General features: G+C 47.0%; 1 protein-coding gene across 1 annotated transcript in view; it reads left to right on the top strand.

Moving 5' to 3' along the window:
* The window catches only part of SLIT1 (slit guidance ligand 1), a 119,338-nt gene extending 106,936 nt beyond the window's left edge, over positions 1-12,402 (top strand). Inside the window, exons 28-37 of the mRNA XM_053389472.1 lie at positions 181-278; positions 2,833-2,972; positions 3,915-4,008; positions 4,162-4,299; positions 5,633-5,870; positions 6,018-6,148; positions 6,418-6,572; positions 7,005-7,293; positions 8,430-8,641; positions 9,329-12,402. Of these exons, the coding sequence (XP_053245447.1) occupies positions 181-278; positions 2,833-2,972; positions 3,915-4,008; positions 4,162-4,299; positions 5,633-5,870; positions 6,018-6,148; positions 6,418-6,572; positions 7,005-7,293; positions 8,430-8,641; positions 9,329-9,567 (1,734 nt within the window). The 3' untranslated portion in view covers positions 9,568-12,402. The remainder of the gene's footprint in view (positions 1-180; positions 279-2,832; positions 2,973-3,914; positions 4,009-4,161; positions 4,300-5,632; positions 5,871-6,017; positions 6,149-6,417; positions 6,573-7,004; positions 7,294-8,429; positions 8,642-9,328) is intronic.
* Positions 12,403-15,172: the final 2,770 nt, after the last annotated feature.

Below are 15,172 nucleotides of genomic sequence, written 5' to 3'. Positions count from 1 at the left end.
GCAAACCCAAAAAGGACAGCCTGCATTATGTATAGGCAGCAATTCCTATTATTATTATTATTATTTGTTCTTTTATGGCTGATGAGCAAGGACCTGAGACTGAGAAACCTCACATCCTGGCCAGAGCTTTATAATTTGTTCTTTGTATTGTGGCTGCTACTTCTCCTTGTCTTATTCCAGGGCCAAAACTGTGAACTCTCTGTGGATGGCTGCTCCAGCAGGCCCTGTGAGAATGGTGGGACCTGCCTGTCTCACGAAGGCAGTGAAGCCAGCTTCACGTGAGTGGCTGCTCAGGTTCTCAAATGGGGGGAAATGGTAGAGATTTCGGTAGGGACTTTGGGGAAGAGTTTAGGGCAGGAATTAGAAGAAAGCAAAAGGAAGAGCTTGGGGCATGACAAGGAGAATAAAGAGAGCAGGTCTCCCTAAGAAAGAGGAACCTGATGGGGCTTGAAAGGAGAAAATAGGGGGAAGGGGAGTGGGGGTTGGCCGGCTGATGGGCTTGAGAGAGTTTCATACCTTGTTCTGTGAGGCTTTGGTGGTATGTGGTGGAGATGAGAGCACCTCTTCAGCAGTAAAAAAAGGGGAGAGGATGAGGATGAGATGTGGGAGTCCACAGGGATGTTACTGGGCAGAGAGAGATGAGGTCTCTTTGATATCCAAAGGATTCCTAATTGGTAAGGCAAAAAGCATCACCTTTTATGCTTACCTTGGGTTTAAAAATTAGCATAAAAGCAAAGAAGGCAAAACCTGTTTTCCTGGCAGTGAATGAGTGTAAAGAAATTAAAATGGTGTCTAAGATGTTTGCAAAATGGCTTCTTATAATGCATCTTAATCTGCTGTTTATGTGAGTTGGAGAAAAGAGATTAACGTATCTTTTGGACTCTGCAGACAAGAGCCTCAGGCAATCAAAACTTCTTGATTAGTAATCGTGAGAGTGATATTTTGGTGGCCATATCCTTGTTTATGGTGCTCTTTCGTTTACTTCTAAATTTACAAATTATAAGGGAGGAATGGCAGAGATTTACAGTGAAAGGAGACAATGAATTTGCCGGGGGCTTTTGCAGCTCAGCTTGCTTGGAACATGTGAGCTTGGCTTTCTGTAATGGAGTCTCTCTTGAGGCTAAACCAACGTTCTTCTGAGGTGCAGGCCATCATAACAAAAGCTGGATGTTTTTAGGGGTGCTTTGTAACAGATTTGGGGGAAAGATTTGGGAAGCATTCTGTTGATACTGTGCAAAAAGGCACTCTTTACCCTCCACCAAGATTGTCCACCACCACAATCACTAATCCTGGAAGCCGTAGTCAGTTTCTTTCTGTAAAAATGGGTTGGGACCCAGCAGGGGAAACCTTTTAAGACGTTTACAGCCTCTTGGGGAGCTATAGCTCTGGTTTGCAGTTGGACCTCAATGCACAGGACTCCTCCCCACTTCACTCTCCAGAGTACAGTGTGGGTGGCTTTCTGGGAAACAGACCATAATTAGTGGCTGAAAATAAACCACAGGCAGTAGAGAGAGAATGGGGCCCTAGCCCTTTCTGTGTACCCAAATTGCCAAGATGCTAAATGGCCTCTCATCCCGTCACCATAACAACCCAGCATCTTCAAAGCCAGCACATAATGTCCTTTGGGGGTTGACAAAGCTGTTTGCCTGCACATGCCAGACTAGATTCTGCCTTTGGGGAAAGGTAGTAGGCAGGGAGATGAGCCCTCTAGGAAAGGATATCAGGACCCTCAGCCTGCAGAGCAATTCAATATGCCAGAGACGGAAGGTCATCAGTTCTTCCACCTCTGCTTCCTCTTCCAGCTAAATAGGCTACAGGCAGTATAAATGGAAATGACAGCATATGCAGCACACACTCACCTGTGCGTTTAGTACAACAACCCCCCCAACACGCAAATATATGTGAATGCAATGCGTCCCTTTCCTGATGTGTGCACAGATGTGACATGGTGCACGTAAATGAATCTCAAGTTCAGACCCACACAGTACACAACCAGGTACATGCATGCATACATAGCACCACATGCATTATGTGCATAGAACTGTAGATACAGCACACACACTGATCTAGCTTGGGCATGCAAATGCAGCCATAGGTATAGCTTTGAAAATTGATTTTATTTGCCTGTTTGCTGGTTTACATTTTTATTTAAAATAGTTGAAAATGGATTTCAGGGTGGTTTATATAAAAAAATTCAACAACCAGAGAAAAATACAGTAAACACACCCGAAACCACTGCTGAGTAGCAAGAAACAGTTAAGTGACAATACTTAAACAAACATTTAGGCTCATTTAACCTTGAGTCTCATATCCTCATAGCCTTCTTTTCTTGCCCATCCCAAGGGTCCTCTTTTCTTCTTCTTCTTTAACCCCTCCCCTCCCCTGCCTGTTCCACTACTCAACTTAAAGCCCCTCCAAGTCATAGCTGTCAACTTTTCCCTTTTCTTGCGAGGAATCCTATTCGGAATAAGGGAATTTCCCTTTAAAAAAGGGAAATGTTGACAGCTAAGCTCCAAGTGTGTCTGCCCCAGAACTCTCCCGGAAACAATAATCTCTTTAACCCCTTCTATGCCGAGTGGCCTCCAAGGTGGATCCATCTACATTCTGCCAATCAGAGATGAAAGTGTCTCAGGTTCAAGACAGTGCAATATTCAGAACCATTGGCGGAGCATTGAATGTTCTTCTGGCAAAGCCCTGACTTCCTTTCGCTCTTCTTTGGGCTCTTTTTGAGAATGATAAAGAAAAACCACCCACAAAACCCCTGAAATGCCCCAAAGCGAGCAGCTTCTAACCTCTCAGTTTGTTAAACAACCCTCATTTCCCTTTTGACAGGTGTTCCTGCGTGGATGGATTTGAAGGTCCAACCTGCAGTCTAAGGACCAACAACTGCAACAATAACAATTGCAAGAATGGTGCCACATGCATTAATGGATCCAGCAATTACACATGCTTATGCCTTCCGTTCTTCACAGGTAGGGCCAGGCTTGTAATGGAGGCGGATGCACTTGAAGAGAAGCAGAAGAGAGGTAAGGTAGCAGAGCACGAACTTCTAAGCTGGTCAGTGCCAGAGGCAGGTTTATCCTAAGGATCTGACTCCAGTGCCCAACATTTACTTTTTTTAGTTTAGTGCTAGCACCTTTCCTACACCAATACCTGAAGATATCCCAATACATTTTTTTAAACTAACTCTAGCTTCCCAAGTAGTAGTTCCCCCTTCCCTGCCAGGTTAGTACCTAGCCCATGAACAATAGTGTCTTTCCCTGAACAATAGAAGGAGATCCACCTATACTCTGGTTGAATATTGAGTCATGGGTTTGGGAGTCAGAGACAAATAACAGCATTCTGGGCTGAAGCATGAGACTATAAATATTTTATTTTAAATTATTTCATAAAATTTATTGTTAAAAGAAAAACCACCCCTCAAAGTAGTTTGGCACCTATTGTATGAATGGAAGTTTGCCATACCTTATCTCACAGTGCTTCTAGTGGGCTGCCCATAAGATAGGGTTGCCATACGTCTGGAATTTCCTGGACATATCCAGAATATTGTAGTACATTCTGCTAAGCTGTCCGGGAAAATTTGGACGTATGGCAGCCCATGTTGGCAGCATCGTTTTTGCTGATTTTCTTAAAAAGTAACTTAAAAACTTCATGTGAATCTGCCCAAAAAGATCAACAACTTTGGGCAAACTAAGAAAAGCTCAATAACTTTGCCGGTCCGGATATGGAAACCCTCCCATAAGTTGTTAGTTCTGTTGCATGGATGTAAGTGATGGGACAGCAAAGGTTGTTCTTCCTCGTTCCTTCCCTGCCCTGCCCTTTCCTTGGGGGAGCTGGTTCAGCCACATGCAGACTGGGCCCAGGGGACATGGGGCCTGAGCCTGCTTCTCTCTACTTTTCTCTCCTTCCTGCAGGGACTTACTGTGAGCAGCTAATGGATGTCTGCTCCCTGGAGCTTAGCCCCTGCCAGCATGATGCCGTGTGCAGGGCTACCCCTGATGGGCCCAAGTGAGTGATTTATCAGCTACCATGGTGGCATGGGGGGGAGCAGAAAGATTTAAACCTACAGCAACCCAGGGGATTTGCAACAGACTTCTAAAGTGGATAGGAAAGGGATGCAGCTACAGCCAGTGAGTGGCTTCTCCCTGTCCCTGCCTACAGGTGTGAATGCATGCCCGGCTTTGTGGGAGATAATTGCAGTGTAGACTATGACGACTGCCTAGACCATCGCTGCCAGAACAACGCCAAGTGCTTTGATGAGCCAAATGGGTATTCCTGCCTTTGTACTGGAGGCTACAGGTAAGGTTGTGAGATGGGCAGGAGTATATACCAGTTCATCTCATTCTAAGCTACCTGAAAATCTCAACACCTGGGATTGCCCTCTACTGGAAGAGTTCCTCTTCCACAAGGGTGGCTGGGAGAAAGAGGTACAACAAAAAGAGTGATCAGTTGTTACCAGAAGTGTCAAACAGTGATCAGTTTTAAGAGCCTGGCTGTTTCCAGAGTTGTTTGACTGCGCTTACGAGATTAAAAGAATGCATCTCACATTTGCTGGGACTTTGTACCACACAAGGAGTTACATGCCTAGTGTGAATTGCTCTGCCCACCAAGGAGACGAGACAAGTTGTTCTGAACATCCTGGCAAAAGTAGTTCCTGTATATAGGGAAGTAATGTACAGAGATATGTGACATAGCTCTGTCCTGCAGCTGAGGTCAGCTTAAAAGACTTGGGGCACATGCCCATGATATAAGCCTGCATAAATGTAGAATGCCTCTGGGCAAATTAAGAGGGTGGCAGGGCCAGCTCACCCATGAGACAAGGTGAGGCAAATGCCTCAGGTGGCCGGATCCACTGGGCAGTGGATTCAGCCTCAAAGGGATGCTGTGGTGGCAGCAACAGCTATGGTGTACTCCTTGGAGGGCAGATCTGCCACCTCCTCAACAGCCCCCCCCCACATGCCACCTCTACAGTGACTAGGGAGAAAATGGTGGGGGCTGCCCTCTGGGCATGATTCAGAGTGAGCTCCACCCCACACACAATGGCCTTTGATTCCCACTTCAACCATCCAGTAAGGTTGACTTGATACTCTCTATGTTCCTGATGTAGATCTTCACTCACCCTTTCTTCCCTGGTTGGTGGGGGGCACACCATTTTGTGGTTCACCTCAGGTGCTAAAATGTATTGGGCTGGCCCTGTCTGCTGGACCACCCCATAAGGACACCCCTGGCCAAAGATATTCTGGTTGTCTTTATTGGTGAAGAAGCAGAAGAAGCAAACTGAGTAAAGTGTGTCAGTCTTCCCTTGGGATTCAGGGCGGTGTGATGACTTGTATGTCACTTGAGTACTTGCCTTGTCCCATTCACTTGATGCCCCAGTGCAGTGAACTGGAGTGCTTTTAGTGTGCAGGGACAAGAAGGAACCAGGAAAGATCATGGGGCAACACACATGCATGTGATTCCAGGCACATTTTACTCAGTCTCTGGGAAGAGGAAAATCAGAGGAGAGGGCACACTGCCTTAAAACTGTATGAGTGCCACAGGGTCCAGCTGTGGTCCTGCTAAAACCCTGTGGTGTTATCCCCAAGTTGCCTCCCGCAATTTGTGCCTTGTTGTGTTCTCACTCTTATCATAGTGGCCAGCTCTGTGAGATTCCACCCCATGGCTCCCTCCAACCCAGCCCATGCGAGAGGACAGAATGCCAGAATGGTGCCAACTGTGTGGAGCTAGGCAGTCGTGCCTTATGCCAGTGCCTTCCTGGCTTTGGGGGGCCCAAATGCGAGAAGCTGCTGAGTGTCAACTTTGTGGACAGGGACACGTACCTCCAGTTCACTGATCTGCAAAACTGGCCCAGCGCCAACATCACTTTGCAGGTAAGTGTTGATTAGCAAGGCTGCCGCCTCCACCACCCCAAGAGCGGGCATCTGCCCACACTCTTCATCCGTGCCATTTGTGGGACTGGTTGGATTGTAGAATTAATGTTTCTGCCCCTTGCTTGTTCATTCCCTCGTTCTTTGCAGGTCTCCACGGCTGAAGACAATGGGATCCTCTTATATAATGGGGACACTGACCACATGGCGGTGGAGCTGTACCAAGGCCATGTGCGCGTCAGCTATGATCCAGGCACCTACCCCAGCTCTGCCATTTACAGGTAGCCCTCTGCTTTTGGCTTCTCCTTCCAGCTCAGAGTACCCTCAGTCATTGAGCAAAGCTGCCCATTGACCATGAAGGCAAAAGGAAGGTTTCGGGGGTCTGGATCGTGGGGAGTTAGTGCAGAAGTGACAAGGAACACAAGGCAAAGTGTATATGGGTGCTGCACTTCCATGCTGGATGGGTCCAGATGGCTGTGGATGCCAGATATCAGGCCAAAGGTTGGGTGCCACCAGCCTTTCCCATCCCACACCTCCCTTCTCTCCCTAGTGCAGAGACCATCAATGACGGGCAGTTCCACACTGTAGAGCTGGTGACCTTTGAGCGGATGGTAAACCTCTCCATCGATGGAGGAGACCCCATGACCATGGACGGCTTTGGCAAGGCCCACACACTGAACTCTGAGGCTCCACTCTATGTTGGGGGTAGGACTGTGACTTGGGCCCAGTCCAGTTGGGGAGAAGGGGGTGAGAGAGGCTGGTATCTCTGTCACCTACATACTTGCACCTGGAGGGCACTAACTGAATGGAGAACTCCTTCACTCTTCTTCGCTCATGTCCATTGGATAGTAGTGATGCAAGAGGAACGTTTCTGTTCTCCTCTCCAGGGTGGGGTGTCTGAGCTCATACTGCAGGGCACTAAGAGCCACGTGCCAAACTGAGGAGGAGTGATGAGTGCTGTGGCAGTGGGGAGAGGGGAGAGAAATGGAAGAAGGTGGCTCTTAACATTCCACACAGCATTCCAGAATAAGGAATGTTCTTTTCCTTCCACCAGCACCATCTCTCTTTGCCCCAGGACCTTGCTCTTCCCTCCTCTTCCCGTCCCTTACCTTGCTGTTCTGGCTCTCCCCTCCGCAGGGATGCCCGTGGATGTGAACTCTGCCGCCTTCCGCCTCTGGCAGATCCTGAATGGCTCCAGCTTCCATGGCTGCATCCGCAACCTCTACATCAACAACGAGCTGCAGGACTTCACTAAGACGCAGATGAAGCCGGGGGTGGTGCCCGGGTGTGAGCCTTGCCGCAAGCTCTACTGCCTGCATGGCATTTGCCAACCCAACACCCCTCATGGCCCCATTTGCCACTGTGATCCAGGCTGGGTCGGTCCCCATTGCGACCAGCCCATTAGCAACCCCTGCCAGGGCCACAAGTGAGTACACAGCAGCAGAATCCACCCTTTCCTTGTGGGCTTCTTCTCTCACCGCAGTGCTGTGTGCAAGATGGAGAGCGTGTGGGGAGGGATTGCAGCTCAGTGGTGGAGCATGTGCTTTTCACGCAGAAGGGGCCAAGTTCAATCCCTAGCATTTCCACTTTGAAAGGATCAGGAGTGACCTCTGGCTGAGACCCTACAGAGCCACTGCCTGTCAGAGCAGACAATTTTGGGCTAGATGCACCCATAGTCTGACCTGGTATAAGGCAGCTCCCTGTGTTCCTAAGTGTGACTGGAACTGCATCTTGTGGGCTCTGATGGGCAGTATTTTGCCTCTCCTGTTTGCTCATCTCTGATGAGGCGGGGCAGACAGGGCATTTATGACTGAAGCAACAAAAACAGAAATTAGTTCCCTCTAAAGCCCAGCACAAGGGACGCCCAGCACAAGGGACGCGGGTGGCGCTGTGGGTAAAACCTCAGTGCCTAGGACTTGCCGATCGCATGGTCGGCGGTTCGAATCCCCGCGGCGGGGTGAGCTCCCGTCGTTCGGTCCCAGCTCCTGCCCACCTAGCAGTTCGAAAGCACCCTTAAGTGCAAGTAGATAAATAGGTACCGCTTTATAGCGGGAAGGTAAACGGCGCTTCCGTGTGCTGCGCTGGTGCTGGCTCGCCAGAGCAGCTTCGTCACGCTGGCCACGTGACCCGGAAGTGTCTGCAGACAGCGCTGGCTCCCGGCCTCTAGAGTGAGATGAGCGCACAACCCCAGAGTCTGTCAAGATTGGCCCATACGGGCAGGGGTACCTTTACCTTTACTTAAAGCCCAGTACAGGGGCATAGGTTTGGGAACAGCGTTCAAGAACAACAGCACATACCAAATGCCAACTCCTCCTTCACCTTTAAAGCAGCCTCAATAAAGCTGTACTTGTGTGTTTGGAGGATAAGGAAAGTTGAGGAGTCAGTGAGAACGCTCCTCCTCTCTCACTTCTTTGCATTCCTAAGATGATGTTGGAGAAGCCAGGGTGCACAGAGAATCTTGCAGGTCCTTCCTATGTTAAATGATGCTTCTAGAAGATGGTGGCCTAACTGCAACCTTTTGAATTCACCTATATTTAGCTTTATGTTTCACTCATTCTACAGGTGCGTCCATGGAATCTGCATGCCCCTTGATGCCCTCTCCTATAGTTGCCAGTGTCAGGATGGCTACAAGGGAGCCTTGTGCAACCAGCAAGGGGAACTCCACAACCCATGCAAGAGCTTGCAGTGTGTTCATGGTCAGTGCCAGATCTCAGACACAGGCGAGGCCTTCTGTGAATGCAACGGGGGATTTGATGGTGACCTCTGTGACCAAGGTCAGGCACCTCTCCTTTTCTTTCTTCCTTACATTCCCATGTGCCCCATAGCTAAGGACCCCTGAGGGCCCTCCCCTGATAAGACGCTTGGGCCTCTACCTAAGCTGCCAGTATTGTGTCAAGCCAGGTATGCCCACCGTGGGCAGAAGAAACCCCAGCCAGGGCGTCCTTAGATGCGATTTCTTGCCCAGCCTCTTCCCTTAGTAAGTTTTCTAGCAACTGTAGACCCCCATCCTTTCTGTTGCACCGGCTATAAATGGGAATTTGAAATTCCATGGTCCCACAGAACAGCCAGTGTTGTACATCCCAGTACAATACCATTGCACTCTTCTTCCAGACACTATGGCCACAACTTTGGTAAGGGAGCATGAGCAACTGAGCCACAAATTCTTGATTCCCCACCCCTCACCCACCCCGTCCTGCCTCTCTGTCCTCTCCTTCCATTGACAAAAAGCAATATCAGTTTCACAGGACCCCCAGCCAACCAGATAAGGGACAGATAAGATTTTTTTCTACCTGTCCCTAACCATTCAGAAGGCAAGATCATTTGTCATAGTATGCTTATACATACTAGAATGCCCAGTTTTTTGAGTTGACCTTTACCAGAACCCCAAGCATAATGTATAATGAAGGCTTTTGCAGAGGAGCCTCCTTGCCTGACTTCCCTCTTCCTAATGTTTTCCCTAGAGTCGGAGTGTCGGGGTGAGGCTGTGCGAGACTTCCACCAGGTCCAGCGAGGCTATGCCATTTGCCAGACAACCCGGCCGGTCTCCTGGGTGGAGTGCCGGGGATCGTGCCCAGGGCCAGGATGCTGTGCAGGACTGCGCCTCAAGCGAAGGAAATACACCTTTGAGTGCAGCGATGGCTCTTCCTTTGTGGAGGAGGTGGAAAAACCCAGCAAATGCGGCTGTTCCCAGTGCATGTAGCCTCCAGCAAGGGACAGGCCGGAGCCAGAGACAAGTGGGCCAGGCCTGCCCTGACAGAGGCCTTGGGAACACCCTTGCCATCTCCTCTTGCCCCTGTTGCTGCTTGGAAGAGGGGTGGGGCAGGGCTCTCAGTTTGGCAACGGAGCATCTCCTTTGGCATGGTGACAATGGCTCTTCTGGATGGACCAGACAAAGGTGTAGATAGAAGACTTTTGCTGGGAAATCCAGCCCAACAGATGTATTTATATCCAGCACAGACTCTATCTGGGGCCACTACTTGTGCACAATACGGATTCTTGGCAAGCCTGGCCATGCCTGTTTGTTTTGCCCAGTGTGGTGCCCTGAGAGGCCATGTCCACAGCTCATGCCTAGACACGGGATCCTGCCATTTCATATCTTGTCATTTTACCTGGTGTTAGACCCTGCTATCCTGCACCATGTCTTTTTCCCCCTTTTCTTTTGGCAGTTTTGCTTTTTCTCTTGTTGAATACCCACCTGTTCCTATTCCTACTGGCTGCTTGTTGCAACCTCATCTTCTGTTTATAGGACTAAATTGCAAGTAATGCAGAGGCAGCACCCGGGCAAAGGCAGGAGGATTGTGTGCTGCAGAATTAGCAAAAATAAAATCCCTTAGGTGAATGGGAAGCGTTTGTATGAACAGTTGCCTCCTATACCAGATGGTTGCAAGGTAATGGTATTTAAAAACAGCTTAACCTTGGAGCTGCAGTCTGGTCTCAACTAATAGCAAAAAGGAGCCATACTTGCTTCACGTTGAATGATCCACCAGCATTAATAGGACTTATCACCACTTCCCTAATTTTGAAATCCTATACTCACTTAGCTGGGAGTAAGCACCATTGAATACAATGAGACTTAACTGCCAAGTAAGCATGTGTAGGATCTTGTTGCATGAGGGCTGGAGAAACCTTGGCTAGCAGTCTTCCTGTTGTACCTCTGCTGGATGGGACAGGGAGACTTTCATGTCCCCAGTTATAAAGCCAGCCATCTCCATGATTTGAGGGCAGCAACAGGGACAGACATAGTTTTCTCTGATTCTGCCTATATCACTGCCTTTCTACACCACAAAAATCGGTCTCCTGCCCAAATGCCATCTGGTTTGCTGTAATGAAAAGTCTGGATATTTTCAGAGTGGTGCCTGTTCTGCAACCCAACGTCTGTGAACTCGAGAATAATCATTTTCATACCCATCATGCTCACTTTCACCTGCCTTTTAGAACGGGAGGGGGGGAATGAATTGCATGTGTCTCTTGCACTCAGTTTACTGTAGCATTACTCTTCATACACCAGGCCCACCCACAAATTACCATTGCCCTCTTGAAATGGGTTGTGGGGTTGGGTATATCAGCCACCGCCTGCAATAAATGCTGAAGCACAGGCTTCCAAAGCAAGTGCTATAGATTATTTGCTCAGGTGGGGTTAGGCCTGGGCCACAACATCAGAAGAAATAAGATGGCTCTTTAAGATCTAGGCAGTTAAAATAAACTAAGCTGACAGTACCTTCTCTTGCTATGTTTCCAAATCCCTGTTTGATAGAGTTTTTATGCTAGACCCTGGACAATAGAGCTGCAAATTGGTCAAAGACACTTTTGATCTAACTTATTCTTGCAGAGAAAAAGTAGTTTGCACTTATCACCACTAGCTACTGACCAATAATTAGAAGTAAAACCATTAGAGTTGCGGGGGGTGGGGTGGGGGGAGAAACACCAAGCCAGATTCCTTCAAATTCTGCACATGAAAAGTTAATATCTCTGATCTATATGCACTATGTTAATTAAGCAAATCTGAATATTATTTGCAGAGTTTGCTCTGCTTCTCTTGGTTGGGAGGAGAAAAGAAATAGCACACGGAAGCTGCCATGTCCCAACCACTGGAAATGCTACTTACCCAGCCTGGGTTTTTGAGACTTCCATCAGACAGAGGCTTTAAAGTGTGTAGGAGGCACTGAAGGCTTGAAACAACTTTGTTAAAAAAAAATCGAGATGATGTTCTCAGGATGCAGAATTTTCACCCAGCAGTCATGCCAGAATCCAGTTGCTGAGAAACAACGTGCTCTCCGGCACAAGCCTGGAGGCCTTGGCTGTACATGTGTTCTTGTTTCCAGGGCAACCTCAGCCAGATGCTTGTTCCCTGAAACTTACGGATCATGTTTCCTATGGTGGGGGGAAGTTTCCCTCCTAAAAGGTAGAGCTACTTGCCTGGAAGCATCTGGTACATGTAATCTCAAGGTTGCAGGTTTCTAGGAGGTACATTGGATATGGGAGAAATAAAAGGGTAGCATCTCAGGATACCCCCTAGTATAAAACAATTGGTTATTAGAAGCACAGGTTTTCAACTATATATATTATGGGTAAAACCAGCAGCAAGTAGGCTATCCTTGGCTCCTGCAGAGAATCAAATGGATGGCTAGTTGCAGGGGCTTCTACAGGGGCTCCCACTTTTTATCTCTCTGTGTGCTAGTCATGCAGAACCTGCTAACTCTTCCATTGCTGCAGGTTAGGAGACAGAAACTACATGACAGCAGGGCATAAGTTGCCTTGCTAGTACTAAAAGCCTTGACTGGTGACTTTTGCAGACAGGTACAGCATGAAACTCTGTTAACAGAACAGGATCTGCGGGGCCATTTAAATCTGCAGCCATTCTTTCATATTCTGGTTTTGCCATCTTAAGTATTTTTCATTTCTATTTATTATAGAAACCTCAAGAATGTTAAATGTATTTTTCTTCACACTGAGAATGTGCAGCTTTTAAACTTCCATTTGTAAGGTTCCTAAACAAGTTCAATTACACAAAATAAACTAATTAGGGTTTTTGGAATTTCTTATGACTTCACATTTCCGATTATAGACATTACACATATCAAACGGAAAGTATCTTATGTCTGATTTTTTTAAAACTGTGCCTGCCACTGCAGTCCATACTTTGGTAATAAAGTAGATTATATTGGGTATTGTTTGGTAGCCATATGCTGCAGAGGGCAATGCTTGATGTTCACTGTTCATTTTGTCCATCATGTACCAAAGTAAGTTTACACTTGCAATGTTATCTCAACCAAGTGGCAACACCTTCCACTTATCACCATACTTGAATGAAGATTGTACCAAGCTTTTGCTTGTTCACTGCTGGCTTTGAACCTCCCAGTGATCAGAACAAAGTGTTTTGGTGCCTACAGGGAGGGTAGCATCAAAAACCCAATTGGTGCAACCTTCAGGGGCAGCTCATGGAAAGGACACTCAGCAATTGTGTGAAATGATGTCTTTTGTCACCTGTTGTAAGCTAACAGCTGAAGTAGGTCTTTATACATAATACTTAGATTCTTACATATATTAATATATTTGTATTTGGTATAGTATTTTTCTATGCTGTAAGGATGTCAGACAGCATTTCTCTGTTCTTGGCACGTGCTTCTCTGTCAGATGAAAACTGGCATCATTGGTTTTAGTAACTGAGGTTTGTGATTCTTGCCACGCTTTTAACAATCTGAGTTTATGATGACTCAAGTGAGGGAACTCAAAATTGTCCCTCCTTTAGAAACAGCAGAATTGATTTAGTTGTTTTTTTAAAACTACCAATGTTGTCGTCCATGTGAACATGACATTCATTTAGCCACGTGGCTGGTCTTTTCTTTCCCCATAGAAAAATATAATAGGCTTGTCTCCCTCTCCCAGAACAATGGCCCAAATTAAACCTGCTGTTATTCAGTTTTCTCAGAAAAGAAAATTAGAGGGTCACTTCAATACAGGTCATGGCACTTTTCTTTTTTTCAACAATCACACTTGAGAAGGGGGCAGTCATCTCCTTCAGTTCTGTACTCTAGGAAAGTACTTGGTCCACAGCTTAAATACACCAAATTTTGCTCCTTAAGCAGCACTTGGACATAAAACAAACCACTAACTTGCAAAAATTAGGATTGGGTTTTAAAAGCCCCACTTCTGGCAGGCTTAAACAACCCTTGGGCCTTAGGCATGTAAGAGGAAGTGTGGCACTGACATGGGATTGGTATTCTGTTTCTGAGGTAGCTGGACCTGTTTCAGACTTGTTCTTGAGCTTCTAGGTGCTGCTGCCACCAACTGATTTTATCCAAATTCTCCCGTACCTCACAAATGAGAGGCTGGGTAGTAGCTTGCTCAGGAGAAGTGGGACACATTGAGTTACACCTTTGCTCTTGTATAGCCAGTGTGTGGCAATTAGGTAGGTGCAACCACACCTGGCTGGCAATAGTGCCAAATAGCGCCTCCTCACATGCACCAACAATGTAGTATCGAACCCAGCCTAAGCACGAAGAGCCAAGCACAGAGAAATGGATCAACTAGGAGAGGAAGACTGGTGTCAAAAACAGTGCAGTGCCTACCTCTGCTGAAGCTAGGGCAATGACCAGGCTCTGAAGTTCCTACCCAAACTTTCTGGTTTCTTTTGGAGAGCCAGTCTGCTGTAGACCAGGTCAAAGACAACACCCACATGGGGGTGGTAGCTAACAAGGCAATCTTTCCATCTTCCAACAGTTCATTGTTTGGTGACATCCTTCACAATTGTGTATATGTCTTGATAACCTCCAAAAGCAGCAATTGAGATGGCTCATCAACATGTCTCGTCTTTGCACATCAAACTATATCACACCACACCAATACTGATATAAAAGAAATGTTTAATAAGCGGCAATAAAGTAAGACTCCTTAGGGCACGCAGAGTACATACACAATGCATAAAGAGGAAGAAGAAACATGGAAAGAGGCAGAGGTCTAAGCCTCTCCTGCAGCCCCACAGTCTGTAACAAGAATGCGTTCTCTTCCACTGGTGAGTTAATAAAGCACACAGAAAAATCATGGAGCTGTCACAAAAGTAATGGCAAAGATTCAATACAATTTCCATGGTAAAGTAGCCCTAAGTGTTGTAGGTGTGTCAAACGGGTAGGAAGCCACTGAACAGAACCTTTATTTTTATATACATTTTCAAATGTTACTCAGGTGAGGTATATAAATATTACCTAATGACACATTTTACCAACAATTCACAGCAGACACGCTCTTCTTCTAAAGTCACAGCATTTCCCAGGGCCCTGAAGGGAATGAGGCTCCAACTTAAGCCTTCAAATACCCAACTCATGATCACACACTGGGTTTGGGTGATGTGCACAGTACCAGACCTGAGGGAAGGGGAATAGAGAGAATAGACCCCCCCAACACACACATTTGGTTCATCAAAATGGGGAAGATAGGAGTCTCTTAGACACTGCAAGTAAAAATACCTGTGCAACACAGAGTGAAGAATGAACTGACTATAAATCAACACAGGAAGTGCAGAACACACCTGCAGTCTTGTTGAGTGCTGTGCAACACACTGATAGAGGTTCATTCAACTGGGCAGGAGGTTATCCTAAACTTCAAGAATGCCCTTGTGGAAAGGTTGCAAGTCTACCCCCCCACCTCGTTTAACAACTTCATCTGAGAATTGAGGACTTTTACAATGGATATAGGCAGGGCTGAAGCTTTTCAGATGGCAGAAGGAGGGTGCAAGCAAAGCAACAAGTTTTCTGGAGCTCCATTAGGAAGCTGCATTGCCATGTTTTCCATAGAAAGAAGAGAGGGGT

The sequence above is a fragment of the Podarcis raffonei genome, chromosome 5 (genome assembly GCF_027172205.1).
Source record: "Podarcis raffonei isolate rPodRaf1 chromosome 5, rPodRaf1.pri, whole genome shotgun sequence".
NCBI lineage: Eukaryota > Metazoa > Chordata > Lepidosauria > Squamata > Lacertidae > Podarcis > Podarcis raffonei.
This window is presented reverse-complemented; position numbering and strand designations above follow the sequence as displayed.